Raw genomic sequence first — 16359 nt, 5'->3', positions numbered from 1 at the left:
AATGCCGCTGTTTTTGCTCGAAGTTGCCTTCTGCTTCATGATGGCGACAAACTGCAATTGCACCCCATCAGGCACCTTTACCCATCGTGCATCCACCACCACACCCGCTGATGTTATGGAGATGGTTTCCGCCAAACCTTTCATTCACCGTTATCAGCAGGAATTTCAGCAAACGCCACCAGCCATGCTTGCCTAAAGCCTACTTGCAACTCGGATGTTTGCCATGCTTCACATTCGCTAGATCCGCTGATCTCCCGCATGTAGCTGCGAAGGACGTGCTGCATAGCAGGACGCTGCAGTTATTACTCATGTCCACTTTGTTGCGAGACTATGCGGAGCGACTTGTTTGCACTCAAGTGGAAGGCAGTTCTCCCTCTTCGTTTTTTCCTTTCCTGTTCCGAAACGGCCATATACACCTTTGCTGGAACAGTTGGGCAATGCAAAACTGCACGACATTGTGCCGATCCTGGTCCTCTGTTGTAATGCTGTAGCCATGATAGATAGCGCTGAAAACCAGTTTCGTGTGCTGTCGATGCAACAATACTTACCATGCTGCTGCTGTGTCACTGCCATGTTGCTGTTTGTGCAATCCGATGCTAGCTGCCGGCTCCAAGCCAACCCGCCGTCGCCCCCCATCACACACACACACGACAGCCCAACTTCGTCCCACACGAGAAGCCCACCCAGCACACACGCGCCGCGGTTTCCTCGCACGCTAAGGCCGTGTGTAAGTTCCGTAGCATGACCCACCAGGGGATGACGAACACGGCAGCCCACAACCTGCTCTTGCTTCCCCCTCCTACAGCTCCTACCAACGGCAACCTCCCAACGGTCACCAACCAACCGCCAACCCCAAATGGACGTATCCCCCACAGTGCACGTCGCCCGGGAGGCGGACCATCTCACTCCCTCCCACCCACACTGCGCCCAACCCGCTTGCTTCCCCCAGCTGGTGCAGTTGATGAGTTCAGTATGCGCCCCTCGCTCATTCCCTCCCGCTATGGACACTCCCTCCTTGCTACAGCAGCGCCCGATGGGTCAGGGCAGCATCTATTGCCAATTTCTCCAAGATGACCATTACTTCATCCTGTCGTCACCATGCCCCCCCCAAAGCGCGGCTCCCTGGCCCCCTTCTGAAAACACACACGATAATTTCCATTGACAGGGTCAGACCCAGCACATCTCACATCCAACGCTACCCGACATACGGCTCGCCGGCGAGCTTGGAGTTATGCCCCGACAACCCTCCTACTCAATCTTGTAAGCTGCACCCGTGCGTGCAGTCCCAAATCATTTCCCAGCCCCGAAACCACAGACCGCAGCACGCTAAAGATGTGCGTGTTGGCCACATGCTTAACCCTGCCAAACGCGTTCTCATCCACAAGGGACATCTCTTCGTCGCACGTGCCCCAGCACAGCACTCCCCGGGCGGTGTCGGCCAAACCGTCCTGCTGACCACACCCTTTCACTGTGCTCGTCCGTATGTTCCACCTGTCACCCAGTGCTCACATTGGCTCAGTCCCCGACATCGGGAGCCCACCATGCCTGTTAGGCCCGGCAGGGCCTGCCGACGCCAAATAACCCCGATCCAGGCCCGACAGGACGAGCCGTGCCCTACCCTGACTTGTGCACGTGAGAAACCAAGTCCCCACCCATGGCGTGGATTCACTAGCTGTAACCGATACCCACCGCCCAATCCACGCCAACATGCTTGGATACTGCATCCCCCCAACCGACCAGGCCCAAAAACCATTACCCACCTTGTCAACGTGGACTGCTGGCGAAATAGCTCCGAAAACTGGCTTTGCTGCTGCGATATGCTTGCGCTTTTGAGCTGGCTGGTTTTGGACTGAGTTGCAAGATGATGAGGGACAGAAAGAGACGATAAGAACCCGATCATCGCCCGTTACACGCCCTAACCTCCTCGATGGCGAGGGAGGCTTGGGCATAGCCCTCCCGCGCCAGTCCCAAACGGCCACAGCTCAAAACGTCAATTTACTTGAGCGGAATGAAACGGGATGAGTGCGTCGCGCCAATGCCTGGGCGTCCGTGCTTGACAGGCTTGTACGAGATGGAGAACTCGGCCAGGTAGTGGCCAACCATCTCAGGCTTAATCTCCACTTGGTTGAACGTCTTGCCGTTGTAGACACCCACAACGCTGCCAATCATCTCCGGCACGACAATCATGTTGCGCAAATGCGTGCGCACAGGCTCCGGCTTCTCGCCGCTAGCAGCCAGCTTCTTAACCTTGCGAAGCTTAACAATGAAAGACTGGTGCTTCCTCTTCAGGCCACGCTGGAAGCGGCGGCGCGCACGAGCATGGAAAAGCTGAACATAGTCGCTGGTCTTCATGTCCAGCAGCTGGTCCAGGTCCACCCCACGGTAGGTGAACTTGCGGAAAGTACGCTTCTTGTCGCCGGCGTCAGCCATCTTGCCTAGCGGTAAAGACTACGTGCCTGGCGGCGAGAGGAAAGAGAATTCGCTAAGGTGTTGGCGCCCTCTTCAGGGCGGCGGAGTACGGCGCGTTGGGCCCACAACTGTACGGTCTTCAAGCTCCTTGATTGTTTCGCACACACCGCTCTCTTGTTCAATAAGAAAAAGACCTGTTATTGTTCGTCAATATCTCAGCATTGCGCGGCTCAAAACTTATCGCAAGAATGCAAACACAACTTAATGCTCGTGCCACTGTAACTGTTCCGTTCAGGTGGGATGTGATATATGAGGTACATATTTAGGTTGGCAGTACGGTTGGGGCATCCAAAGCAGATCAGTAGGCCCTAAAATGGTAACTAGCCAGATATTTAACGCTTATATCCGACCCGTGGACAGGGTGTCACGTGCAAGCCGGCTCACCGTTCGCACACGGGCGCTTTTTGGCTTCGGGTAAGCCTGAATCGGGCCCGAACGCTTACCTCATCTTTTGGCTGTAGGAGAATTTGTGAATTGTTTGTTGCTAGGACGTTGGCGTACTGGCTCTCTTAGGAACAGAGCAATAGGCCCGAAGTGTTTCAATATGGCGTTATGTTTGAGTTTTGGGGCTTGGAGAATGTGCCTCCAACGGGGTTTACATGACAACTGCCGTAGGGGTCTCAAAGCAAGCATTCTGCATGGTTGAGACTCCCGGGTAACCTGCCCACAATTTTTTCATCTTTTCCCCCTCCCCCGTTCCCACTTATCCCCGGCCTGCAGCAAGTCCAAGAATGACGTTGACTCGGAGAAGGAGGAGCAGTGGCGGCTGCAGCAGGAGCTGATCCAGAAGCGTAAGACCGGGCAGCTGATTAAGGAGGCGAACGAGCGGCGAAAGAAAGTCGCGGTATGTAATGCGCACTAGCAAGTTGTCCGGGGGTAGATCACTCAGAGCCCTAGCTGCCGTCCCCTGGTTCGCGCCTGGTCCTGGTCCTGGGCCTTCGTCCAAAGGCAAGCAGCCGTGGGTTCAACCTTCCTACATGCGTCTTGCGATTGGCAGCTCTCACCGCGGGATGCATCAGCTGGGGTTGTCCTGGACTCCCTCCCTCGTGGCAATATTATGAGCGGATGACGTTCGTAGATGCTGTAGATGCAGCAGCCCAACGGGTGGAGGATGGAGCCACACTCAGAAGCGGACAGCGCAGCTGCACACGATAGCGAGCAGCATAAGTATAACTCCCCCCAGCTGGCCGGATTACGGCTATACTCAAAATGTATTGGATTGGGCAATCGCTACAGCTGAGCAGCGTTTCGTAGGCCCATGGGTCAGTATGCTTGCAGCCGCCGGCGTACGACCAGGCAGGGCGCGCCCTGAGCAACTACCCGCCCCAGCTCAGTAACGGCAGCATTGGCATTAACCATGCGCAGGGAGGGCAGAAGGTAAATATGCTGATGGCAGAGTGAAGGTAGTGTGGTGTTAGTGCGGGCGCTGCCGCTGCTGCCCTGAAGCGACTGGGGCGATCAGCAAAGCCACCCTGATGCGAGCAAGCAGCACTTGCTGCTTCGGTTCAGCGGGTTGCTCTACTTTGGGTGTGCAGTTCATGGAAATCACGCACGGCCAGGGCCGCGTTAATTCTGTGGAAAAACGTGCTCTTGGTTATTGTTTTCATATAGGGTGCTGCTACACTGCCGGCCATGCGGCCTAGTCGGTTCAGCTGCATTCACTTGACACGGGCAGATGGCAGCTGCTCGAGGCGACACCTCTTTCCTTCTCACTGCCCTTCAAGGTATTCTGCTCCGTCTGCTGCGTCAACAGGAGCGGCAGCCGTTTCGTGATGCATGAGCGACGCTGCTGTTGCCACAGAGACTAATAGCAGTGACCGCTTCCGCTCCTTTGCCGCGCACCTTTGCCGTTGCCGATGGCGACATTGGGAATGCTTCCGTCGCTATCATCATTTGTGCTGTCGCCAGCGTACTTGGAACTTTTGTAACCCCTCCTCCAGCTACCGCGCTGCGCCCGACCCCGTCCTACGCCCCTCTGGTTTTGTCACAGGAGGAACTGGCCTCGCGCAAGGAGCTGCGGCGTCGTGAGAAGGATGCCTTGGCTCGCGGAGAGATGCCGGACACGTTGAAGAGCTGGAAGGTGGGATAGTACTCTCCTGGCGCGGAGCGGCTTGTTTCTGTCGAGGAGCAGGGCTGTAGATGTGTCATGAGATAGCGGCCTTGAAAGGCAAACGCTATGGAAAAGTAGTACTAGCTGAGCTGCGAGGTGTAGAGCTGCGAGCAGTGCAGGAGTACTGTCAGTTAACGCACGCCGTTGAGGAGACGTGTGGCCGGACACTTCATGTCTACCTTTTTCCGCACGGCTTGACACACGTGCTCCCGTGCCCTGTCGCAACGGTATCCGGCGCCAATTCCATCTTTCGCAGCCGTACGATAAGGAGATTGATGAGAAGGCCAACAGCGGCATTGTCGTCCCGTTGCTGCCCTTCGGCATTAAGAAGTACGATGAGGTGCGTCCGTGTGGATAGCGGGATGGGGCCTTCCTGGGTTTATTTGCGTGTTTGGGTGTTTTGACCGTGTTGTGAGTTCAGGTTGTGGCAGCAGCGCTCGCCGGGAACTTGAGAGGCTTGGGGCCGTGTGGTTCAAGCAGCAGGAACGGCTGGGTCGGGCAGCATCCAGGGATTTCAATGCCGCGCTATGCGGAAAGGAGATCTATTTCGGGAATATGGCTAGAAACTCACTGGCGTTTATGCGGGATGGGGATGGATGCTTCCAGCGTTTTTTCCCAGTGAACCTGCCCAAACCGGTAACTGCGGTGGCAACTGTGCTTTGTCAGTTTGCTTCGCACCTTCCGCCACAGAGCAATGTTAGCAAAGAACCCCGGCTCTGTTACTGGCAGCTGCCCGCGTGGAGCAGTGATAGCGAAGCATTGTGCTGGCATACGTCTCGTCTCCCATGCATTTGTGGTTCCACGAAGCCCCGGCGGTGCTAACGAAGCACGAATCTGCAGCCTGCAGCCCAACTTTTTTTGTCCAATCGGTTCCCCTCCGGACAGGGCGAGCGGTTCGATCTGCGCAGCCCCTACAGCGACGCGGGCTGGGTAGACCCTGAGGAGCAAGACGCCTGGGCGGGCTTGAAGAAGATTGGCACCAAGATTCTCAACTTCTCCGGCAAGAGCGAGCCAAGTAAGTCGTCGCCATTGCTAGGTTCTTGGTATATGATATAGGTTGTTAGGGTTTGGGAGCTTGAATAGGGGCCTGGCCAAAAAGGCTTGTAAGGGGACGCAAACGCGCTTTCAGATCGTAATCGTTATATCCCTCGGCTTGAGTTGCATCGGCCTGGGGGCTTGTCGCATTCCCGCTGATGTGCTGACTTCGCAACCCTGCACGTACCCATGACGTCCCGTGGGGCCTGTGATACGATTTCATGCTGACAGTAGCACAGCGGAGCGGGTTGTGGTGAAAAGTATTACAATTTTGGTAGGATAGCAGTCTGTTTCGTTGTTATGTTATGAATGTCGGACAGCCCTAGACCGGCCCTCGGGCCTCCGGCTCGTATGGGCCCTTGACACCCCCGGAGAGTAACGCAACCTTAGGAGGTGAATTACATACATAATTGTACTAGGAAGAATGTTTGTGGCCCCTGGGCCCCTGGGCCTCAGATGTCGGCGATGGATCACGAAAGAATGGGCTTTTGCCGTAGAGGCTTTTGCCGTGCCGTGGCTTTGCAGAGCCTGATTGCTGCGCCTTGGCCACCTTGGGCTTCTCCGTACTGGGAAATCCCATTTACACCGGCCCGGACACCTTGATCGATGCGTTCTTCCCTCCGGTAAAATTTCTTACTGACCAACTTATTCCGTACCGTTCACCCAACCCCTCCCTTCGCTCCTCCAGCTGAGCTGAAGCCCATCATGTGGGCCACGCCCTTCACTAAGAAGCGTGGCGAGGAGGACGATGAGCCGCAGCAGCAGCAGCAGCGTGGCGGCAAGCCTAAGTCGAAGTAAATGCAGCGTGGCATTGCCGAAGCGAGCAATTAAGTCTGAGAATGGCTGAGGAACTGGTTTGGGCCACCTCACCGGAGCCGCAGCAGGCTGTATAACCATTATAACAGGAGCAGTTTATGGATCCCTTCTAATTTTGTTTTGAGTGCAGCATATTGAGTGGCAAGGTGAAGTGTTACCGGAGCAGCAGCTGCGTGGCAGGCGCCACTCCTCGGTGCGTGGTGCAGCACTTTCTGTTAAGAATGGCATGAGGGACGACGGTTGGCAGTCAGCCGGAGCGGATCACGAAGATTCAGGCCTGCCAGGTGCTATCGTCAGTCATCTGTCATAGATTGTGTAGCAGCTGTTGTTGCTCCTCCTCGGCCGCCAGGGCTGCCGCCGCCTTGCGCCTGCTGTACATGCGACCCAACGTGGCGGATACAGCGATGTGGGCGCCGCACAACGCCAGGCCCACGGCTGCCACGGCAGAGGGTCCCAGCGACAACCAAACACCTGTGGAAGAGGTTGTGAACGTTGGCAAGCATCAAGGCTGGGATGCAGCTTGTCGGCACTGCAAGGTTGTCATGTATGTAGCAATGCGTGGTATGCTTATACTTGGCTGCCTGGCCTTCTATCTCATTTTGTGCAAGGTATCGCGTGGTGGGAGTTTCGGCGGAGCGAATGACAACAGGGCGGAGATGTGGCGTGAGCAATTTTGAGCAATTCAGTTGTTTGAGCTGGATGTCGTTGGGCTCTGTTCGAGGTGACTGAAGAATTAATACGTGTTCTTTAATTGGAGTGACAGGTTCTCTCCGTGTCTATTACGATGTGTCCATAACACATGCAGCCGAAGGTTACTACGGCATGGCATTTCATTTACACTGTACAGAAGACAGGTAACGAAGGTCGGAGGAATGCTTATTTGTTAAGCGGTGCAGGTTTCGCGGTGGTGGTTTTATGCATTTAATATGTCCCTGCGGACCACAGCATTACCATGGTTTGGTTTTCAGAAGTCGCATTTCTTCTTTCAGCGATATATGATATGGTTGATATTTAATGTGTTAATGTTGGCTGTCTTATTGGTCAGTGGTTATTAGTCGATCGCCACGTTAAACGGTGTGTTTCGGTAGATTCCAGAATCGCACTCATTCCTCATCGCCCGACGAATAGGAAAAATATCAACGGTTATGACCAGTGTAAAAACTCCCTTCCCCTGCGTACGGTGCAGCTTACAGCGTAGCCAAACCTAACTTTCCCGCAGTACACACGAGACACCCCCACCCGCATGGCATAGTTTGTACCATCATTGTACATACTGTCCTTGCAACCCCTTCTCCTTACTTCCTGGCGACTTCCTTTTTGCCACCACTATGATGCTCCGCCTTCCACCCGGCCCAACCTGCGCCATCTCCCCACCCACCAACCTCTTAATCCTCAAGAGCCAGCACTCACCCACTACCTCGAAAGCCGCCGCTGCCGCCGTGTCCCCCAGCCGCTGCACCACCGTATCCAATACCACCTTGGCCGCGTACTTCTCCCGCCGGCTCACCAGCGTGAACAGCACCTCCCGGCACGGCCGCGCCAGGGAGTACTGCACCACTTTACGAACCACCTCCACACCTGGCACCCGGGACGATAAAGTGACAGGAAGGGAAAGGGACGGTAAAGGAAACGCCACACAAATGCCGGGGTGCAAGGTGCAAGGATGGGCTGTCGACAACGGCGGTAGGTAGCGGAGGGGCCATGACATCGACACCTGTAGCGAGGGAGGGGCCGGCGCTGACTGGTGGAGCACAACAACGGCGGGCAAGGTACTTGGAACCGGGACGAGCCCAGTCGAATTGACGTGTGTGATATATTCTAACCCCGGGGTGAGGTCCGGTCCTGTCAGGTCTGCTGCCAAAGACCCATAATTGAAAAATCTACCGAGGACACGGGCATAAAAGGGATCCCAACCACCCATTTCTCGCGTATGTTTACCCACCCACCCACCCAGCCATCCACCCACCCATTCCCACCCACGCACCCGCAATGGTGGTCGCCGAGGGCGCTACCCCGAGGAGCGCCATCCCCGCCAGCGACACCAGCGGACCCACCAGCAGAGTGGGACCAACACCCAGGGAGGTCAGCACGCGACCTGAAGTGCGTCCAGCAGACGGGAGCAGCAGCAGCAGCAGCAGAGGCACAGAAGGCCATGGGCAGAAGCCGAGCCAGTTCGGGCTATCGAGAGGGGAGGTGATCATGATCATCATCATGATCATCATCACCATATAACTCCTGGATACCATCAGAGCTCTGTTCCCCTTCTTCCCCTAAAGGGGACGGAGTCCCCTAAAGGGGAAGAAGGGGTCTCGGGCATAACATTGGTGTCCATGCGTCCCTACCGCACCGTATCGTCCAGAATCCCGTTATCATACGCACGTCATACATAATCCCAGGGTTCCCATGTCCGTAAACCCCAACCGAAATCGCAACCGAATCCCGAGGTGCAGGTGGACACCTCCCTACCCGTCAGCAGCATCTGCGCGCCGAAGATGATGCCAGCACTGGCGGTGTTGAGCGCCGCGAAGAAAGCGATGCGCTCGTCCGACCCCTTCAGCCAGTCGGACCGCGACACGAGCGCGGCGCGCAGGAAGTACAACGTGGCTGAGGTCGAGTAGTTGAGCGCCAAGAAAGCACACGTGGCCATCAGGTAGGGCGACGAGGCGATGAGGCGGAAGCCCTCCAACAGCCGGCCGGTGTGGTGCGCGACGGCGCTGTGGGCAAGCTAGGCCAGGCAAGGGGATGGAATGGAAGGATAAGGAAAGGAGAAGGACAGGAGAAGGAAAGGTGGGGTTGGCGAGGCGCATACGCACGCAGACCGATTGAATTCGGGGGGTTGGGGCCCTGGTGGACATTGAGCGGTCGAGGGCAGCTGCCGCATGCATGTATACGCGCTCCATGACAGTATTATATACACAGTATATTAAATAAATATACATAGATATATACAGTATAATATATAGCAACACTATGTATAGCAATAGTACACGCACCCGCTGAACCCACTCGCGGCCGCCGAACCCTCGACGGCGCCCCGTGCCATTGCATTCCCCGGATGAGTCACCCGGCACAGCTCCGGTAGCGGCAGCCGCCGCCGGCCCCGAATCCGCATTGTTGCTGCTGCTGCTGCTGCTGCCACTGCTACTGCCTTTGCCTCCGCTATTGCCGTTCCCTAAGGTGCTGTGCTTGTGGCCGTTCACCGCTGAATGGCCGTCATGCAGCTGGTCCTTGACGGTCAAGCCGCCATCGCCATACGCCGTACGGCTGTACGCGTCGGCTTTAGAGGTCATCGCCTGCAGGACGCCGGGTTCCGCCACAGGCGTCGTCAGGGTAGGAAAGGAGCACCGCAGGGAGCAGCAACAGCGGCACCGCACGTGGGCGGGAAAGTGGGCGGTGCGGGTGGAGAGCTCTCCGGTGTGGAAGGTTGACGTTGTTGACCCAGGCGGTGGAACGGACACATGGGGCCAATACACCAGTGGTACGGGTGGAAGCGCCGTCGGTATTGGCGGCTGCCCCTGCTACTGCTACTGCTACGGCAAGGCCGACGGCAAGGCAGCTAGGACAGACTTTTATACTTATGAAAAAAACCGGGCCTACGCAAGCAACTTCCACAGTGTGCACGCAACAGCAAAATCCACGTACGTTTGTACGCATGTACACGCACCTGGCAAGACCGCCCCGCCGCCAGCAGCAGCGCAGCCGCGGGAAGCAGGAGCCACAGCGCGGCACCTACAGCGGCGCACGGGGAAAGATGAAACAGCGAATATGCCACCAGGGCACAGGGGGAATATACGGTACAGCAGCAGTACAGCAGTACAGTAGGGGGCAAGACAAATCTGTCGCTCTAGAGCGACAGTTAGGCGCAGCGTTGCGGCACAGTACAGCGATGTGATCCTCTTGCATCTTCAGGCCAGGCCGGGCCGGGCCCAGTCGCGACTTGCGTCACTCCTGCAGCTCTCAAGCGGTTCACCGAGCGGATGGATGGGGAGCGGAGGGGAAGGTACGGCCAGCCAAGGTGCGGGCTTTGGTTGTATAAACAGAAAACAAGTAATTGACTCAACGATCTAACGACTGAAGATTTGGGGAATGGAGGTGATCGCAGCTGCCACTGCAGCCCTCAGCCTTCTGCGGCACCTTGTCTTACACCGGCAACCCCCCTTCAGGGTCTCCATCACCTGTCGCGCCCGTGGTCTTGCACGCCGCTCCGAAACCTAGCGCCGCAGCTGATGCCATCAGCTGCCCCAACGTTGCCCCTACACATGAAGCACGCAAAAGACCGGTTCCAAGACACCAAAAATAGGCGTGGAGGTAGCCACATCGAATCCCAGCAAAAGCATGTAAGCAGTAACAGCAAAAAGCAGTCGCGACAGCACACGTGTGTGAGGAGGATACCCTGACGGAACAGAAGATACCTGCCCTGACGCAGCCGCGGTAGAGCAACAGGAAATAGATATAGATAGATTTTCACCGGCCTTGGAATACAATACAGTACAGTACAGTACAGTACAATACAGTACAATACAGTACAATACAGTACAATACAGTACAATACAGTACAATACAGTACAATACAGAACATTACAGTACAGAAAACACGCGGATTATAGGCAGGCATCCATCCACGCCGAGGGACCGAGGGGCATCAGAGTTCATCAGGGCTCCTAGGGGGAGATGCGCACTGCACATTACACAGCTCGACTGACCTGCTCCAAGGAAGCCGTACACTTTGGTGCTGGTAGCGGCAGTGAAGGTGTCGGCGCACACGGCCCACAGGGTGCTGGTGGAGAGCAGACTCTGGCGGTTGGGTAACAAGTAGAAGTTGACGGTTGGTAGTTGGAGTACGAGTCCAGGTCAGCATTAAAACGATAGGAATTATTATTCATCAAGGCCCCTCCCCTCACCTTCCTGAAAGATGGATCATGAAAAACGGATTCTGGAAGATCACAGCAGCGCAACAGTTTTGACGTTCTCTGTGGAAAACGACGCCGTTCAAAAACGCTTCCCACCGACGCAACCCCGTATCGTTGCTGTAGCCCCCGTTGACGCAAGGTACCCTCCACGCCTCTTCTGCTACTACCCAGATCCACCACCAAGCGTGCTGATGAAGTACGGACGTCCTTCCAGTCCGTCGCCAACCCCTTTCCCCTTTCCCCTTTCCCCTTTCCCCTTTCCCCTTTCCCCCTTTCCCAGCACATCCAGCCACCCATTCGCACCGGCCCTGCCCCACCAGGCTAACCTGTAGGCTTAGGTACACGTAAAAGGACACCCGCACGGCGTTGCCGTACCAGCTAATGGAGTGTGCTGCTTCCGTACCGCCGGCCCCATGAGACGAAGATGCCGCCGCCGCTGCATCCATGAGAGATGGACTGCTCGCGAGCCAGCGCTGCGGCGCCAGCAGCCGGGTAGCGACCCATGGGTCAGGGGAGGTAAGCAGGAGGAGCGCCCACAGGCCTGTGGTGGAGCACACACCGCCAACAGCCATGACGTGGCATCAAAGCGCGTCACGAACCATCGCAGTGCATCACAGCCGCCCACGTCACATCACACACTGCAGCGTGGGCCGCGGGCCTCCACCACGGGCAAAAAACGCACTTCAGGTTATGCACGACGTGTTATATCTACCGGATTTCGCATGTTGCTGCAACACAACATAATAGTTGGGATAACATGCTTACGGCAAAGCATAGCATGGCAGCATAGCACAGCTGAGCAAAGCACAGCACAGCGCAGCACGGTGATAGTACTTTCTTTACTATCTTCCCTCTGTATGGTCCTCGCATGGCACACTCACTCAGCAGACATCCAGCCATGACGCGACAAAGCCGTCGGAAGCCCACCGCCCTGCAACCGCCAGGACAGCACACGAGGTGACGTCGGGTGTCTGACGTCATCCGCCACGTCCGCATTATGTGATTATACTCTATATATACTCTGCATGTGATTATACACTGCCGAGAAGGGTGTTCCTGCCCTTCTCCCGGATGCACGTCCCTGCGCACCTCCCTGGCAGGGGCCCGCCGCCGCCGCCGCCGCCGCGCGCGTGTGTGCCATCAGCGCCCGCTGCACCCGACCCATCCACGCATATCAATATGAATGGCACCAATACACATACACACATACATACAGACGAACATACATATTCCCTGCACTGCACCTCCTTCTCGCGGCTGAGTTCATCATACAGAAACACCCTTCCAACACACACCGACACCGTCCCTAGTTGGCGTACGTTCAGCCGGCCGGCTCGTCCGCCCACCAACCTAGCTACCCAACATTTGCTAACCCATTTGCTGGCTAATATAACTTTTGTAGTTTAACTAGTAACAAGCACCACCCGCGAACCAGCAAACGCAGCTGGCCAGGCCGTCAAACCGCCCACCCTAAACCCCTAAACCCCCTAAACTCCAAACCCCCTAAGCCCCCTAAACCCCCGCTTCCTTACCGGGCTCCTGCAGATGGGTTCACGATGTAGGCCGTCACCAAGGGAGCCGTGATCGCCGTCACCACCAAGGACGCCGTGAACAGCCGGGGCAGTACTGGGGGACCTGGGGTGGGGAGGGGAAACGGGGGCGCGCGGACATCCCCGCATGGAAATTGAGGAGGGGGTTGAGGGTGAGGAAGGAGGACAGGACAACGTAGAGACCCCGAGCGACCTTTCAGCGGCCAGCAACACAGAGTCACTTTGCAGTTCAGCGATGCAGCATCATCAGCAGCTGCGCCTGCCGGCCAGCGCGCCCCCCACCTAGTGTCAGTGCCACGTCCTCACGCAGCGGCAGCAAAATGAAGTACGAGGAAAGGACCTGGGGAGGGCGGTGGAGGTCCGTATGGGGGTGGGGGTGGGCGAGAGGAGTCAGCTGGGGGGCAGAGGAGGGTGGTCAGGGAGCGGAGGGCGCCAGGGAAGGTGCACAGGCGCAGCACCGCAACCCCCCAAGCCGGTGCCAGCGCCTCCGGGGCAACCACTCCGGCACTCCTTTGTGTGCTCCCTTGGCGGCACACACACAACGGACATCGCCACACGCAAAAACACACACTCTCTCACTCTCACACATACACACACACGCAGAAGATGGCACATCATCTACAACACTACGGCTACACTACCACGTTTAAATCTGATAAATTTTAGGATAGGGCACCAGGTGTACACATATAGCCACTCGTTTTCATTTACCCGCGCTTTCGGACGGCTTTTGCAAAGCCAAGCACAAGCGCAGCCACAAGCGCCCAACGGAACCGACGGAACCAAACTGGGTGAAATGGGAGATATGCGCTGCTGTGCTACTCAGTGCGCTTCCATCACATCAGCTCAGCGCTTCCATCACGCGCGCGCGTAGTTTCCTATCTTCCGTCTTATCTTCTTATCTTCATTCTACCCTTTGGCGCGATTTGTCTTGATCATCTCGCACACACATGTGTGTTTTACGGCATGACATCCAGCTTTATTACATAACCCCCCGTGTTCGGCCTTCCCGGGTGGTGCGTGTAACCGTCAATGAGGTGGTGCGCGTCGACGGGTAAACCTGTGCCCTAACCCGGAGAGGACCGTAGCTGAGCCGAGGTTTGTTTCTAGCCCCGCCTCCACCTCCGGCAAGCTGCGATTTACTCACAAACATAAAGGCCGTGAAGCCATGCCTTGCCGCTGCAATCTGCGAAAGTGCATGAGGAGCGAAGGATGCGATGATCAGGCAGACTGCACAAGGATAGGAGGGGATAGGCTTCCGCGGGAGGGGACAGGAGGGGTTGGGGTTTTCGAAGACGGGTGGAAATGTGATGCCGAGTTCACTACCATGTACAGAGGAGTTTGGAGGTGGGCGCGCTCTCCCACCACAACGCATTCCGCTGTCGGTCAGCACCGCTCCCCAGCCTCCTCCTCGTTGCATGCTTCATTCCATCCCCTCCCAAGCAGAAACCCTCCCGTGCCACGTATTCTTCCCGCGCATATGCCATACCTCATGTGGGGCCAGCTTATATCCCCACAGGAGGGGCTGCCAAGCACGCATGTCGGCGGGTGGCTTGAGGTGTGATTCGAAATGCCCTACCCGGTCTTCGGGCCGGGCATTCCTATCACTCCGTTATCTCCAGATTGAGCAGTAAAGTCCGACAAAAGGATCGAGCGCCCGAATCAGAGCTTTGGAAGACCCCTTGGTGAGCTGTTCGCCGCAGACGATGACAGCTTCCGAGGTGTATCTTTGACCGGCTGGGCTGCTGCTAATAGGTTTTAATTGCCTAATATATTATGTGCTTGATGCTATGATGCAACTGCGCCGTAACTTAATATGTTACAATAAATCTCTTGTAGCTGTTGACGGGCACCAACGCTGAACGGCGGATCGATTCTGTCCTTTTATTGCAGATGAATTGCAAGGGAATTATAAGCATATACTTCTACGAAATAACATGATTGACGATGGGCGATATCTAGTGATCTAGAGAGTCACCGGATCACCGCATTCCGCAAGCAACTGCCAGCCCAAACGGCTGCTACTTGTAAATCTCTTCTGTGTGATTACGGTATCCCAGTATCCCAGCCTCCGCTCCACATCAAACATTAAAAATCCATGCTTTCTATGCATTCATCCTGGCCTTCAGGTCTGACTGATGCGCCGTACATCTCTGGACGTTACAGGTATCTTCTCTCTAAGGTTTTCTCCCTTTCTTCTCATTATGCGCCGCAACGACGTGTAGCTGGCTAGGTGCAGCAACGTCTTTTTTTGCAGAAGACGCTTTATCATGCTCTCAACTACTGCACGAAAGCCTCATTATTTTACCTGTACAGCTTGCCTGCTGTTCCCCGCCGTGCAGGCATTTTCCAAGCGGCTGCTCAAGCGCACAGTCCTATCTAATGTCACATATCCAGCATCCAAGGCTCCTCGATGACTTCCCACTCCCGAAACTCCCCAAGCTAAAGCTGCTGATTGACCCAACAGCAGCACCCCTACCGATAGTGCCGCAATGTCTCTTGAGAGAATCTCGGGCCCCCTACAACGAACCAGATATGTCCCCGTTCCTAGACCGCAGCCCTAGACCTATGGCGAGCGAATGTGCCCAACTGAAGAGAACGCCAATCCAATACACGTACATGCCGTGGGCGAGTTTTATGGCACGGGTATTTTCTCCCCACGCATACTTCCCTAAAACCCATAGGCTCCCTCCAACCATCCGTCTATACGCCTGTCTGTCTGTCTGTCCGTTTGTCCGTCGGGAAAAAGCCCCCGATCCTCCTTTGCAGCGCCAACAGAACCATACCGAGACAACCCACACACGCACACCACCTGTGGGCTCCTCCATCCCCCCTTTCTCCTCCTCCTCCGCCGCCTCTTGCCGCAAATCCACGTTACGGCGTTTGTGTCCTGTTTGATTGCACTCAACGATACGTGCAAACCATTATACATCTCCCCACAGCAGCAACGACTACAACTACTACTAAGTATGCTATCCAACCCCAACCCCGACCGACCGCCCGCCCTGCCGCTTCCTACACAGTAAAGAACTTCGTCCTCGGGGCCACTCGGCAATATTCGGAACCACATATTCAACCTCCTAAACACGGTTTCCCGGCGCTCCTTTTCTCTCCGCTAAGGCCCGCAATGGAGCCCCCAACGCGGCTCTCTTTACGACCTAAATCCTAAACGAGCTGCAATTGAGGCGCACACACATACAAACACACACACATACACACTGCACAGCTGTGTCACGGGACGACCCACCGGGTGTCAAAACCCCCACACACGGGACGTAGCGGGGCACCTAGACAAACAGCACAGCACAGCACACCATCAACCCTCATCACGACGACCAGTGGCGAGCAAAACATGGCGCCTCGGAGGCCCTGGTGCCGTGCTCCTCTCTCCCCGAGCTCGCACAACTCATTGGCGACCTTGCCTCAGCACACTACACCCCTCTCTCGGCATAAGGCCCCCACATACACA

General features: G+C 56.2%; 3 protein-coding genes across 3 annotated transcripts; 1 reads left to right on the top strand and 2 right to left on the bottom strand.

Annotated features, from left to right (window-relative positions):
• Window positions 1-1886: 1886 nt before the first annotated feature.
• rps15 (component of cytosolic 80S ribosome and 40S small subunit) lies at window positions 1887-2465 on the bottom strand. The gene has a single exon (XM_002951249.1). The coding sequence runs from the start codon at window positions 2428-2430 to the stop codon at window positions 1996-1998; it is 435 nt and encodes a 144-aa protein (XP_002951295.1). The 5' UTR covers window positions 2431-2465; the 3' UTR covers window positions 1887-1995.
• A 131-nt stretch (window positions 2466-2596) lies between these two features.
• VOLCADRAFT_120951 (uncharacterized protein) lies at window positions 2597-6573 on the top strand. Its single transcript, XM_002951342.1, has 7 exons — window positions 2597-2704; window positions 2830-2883; window positions 3190-3313; window positions 4460-4549; window positions 4836-4919; window positions 5465-5594; window positions 6303-6573. The coding sequence occupies exons 1-7, from the start codon at window positions 2658-2660 to the stop codon at window positions 6410-6412; spliced, it is 639 nt and encodes a 212-aa protein (XP_002951388.1). The 5' UTR covers window positions 2597-2657; the 3' UTR covers window positions 6413-6573.
• Window positions 6574-6734: 161 nt separating this feature from the next.
• On the bottom strand, window positions 6735-8008 carry VOLCADRAFT_117804 (uncharacterized protein; the record flags this gene model as incomplete). The annotated part of the gene is made up of 2 exons (XM_002951248.1): window positions 6735-6901; window positions 7841-8008. Coding segments are annotated over 2 exons (333 nt in total), but the record flags the coding sequence as incomplete, so codon positions are not given.
• Between the last annotated feature and the right edge of the window lie 8351 nt (window positions 8009-16359).

This window comes from Volvox carteri (assembly GCF_000143455.1).
Source record: "Volvox carteri f. nagariensis unplaced genomic scaffold VOLCAscaffold_23, whole genome shotgun sequence".
In the NCBI taxonomy this organism is placed as follows: Eukaryota; Viridiplantae; Chlorophyta; class Chlorophyceae; order Chlamydomonadales; family Volvocaceae; genus Volvox; species Volvox carteri.
Note: the sequence above shows the minus strand (reverse complement) of the source record. Positions and strands in the feature narration are given on the sequence as shown.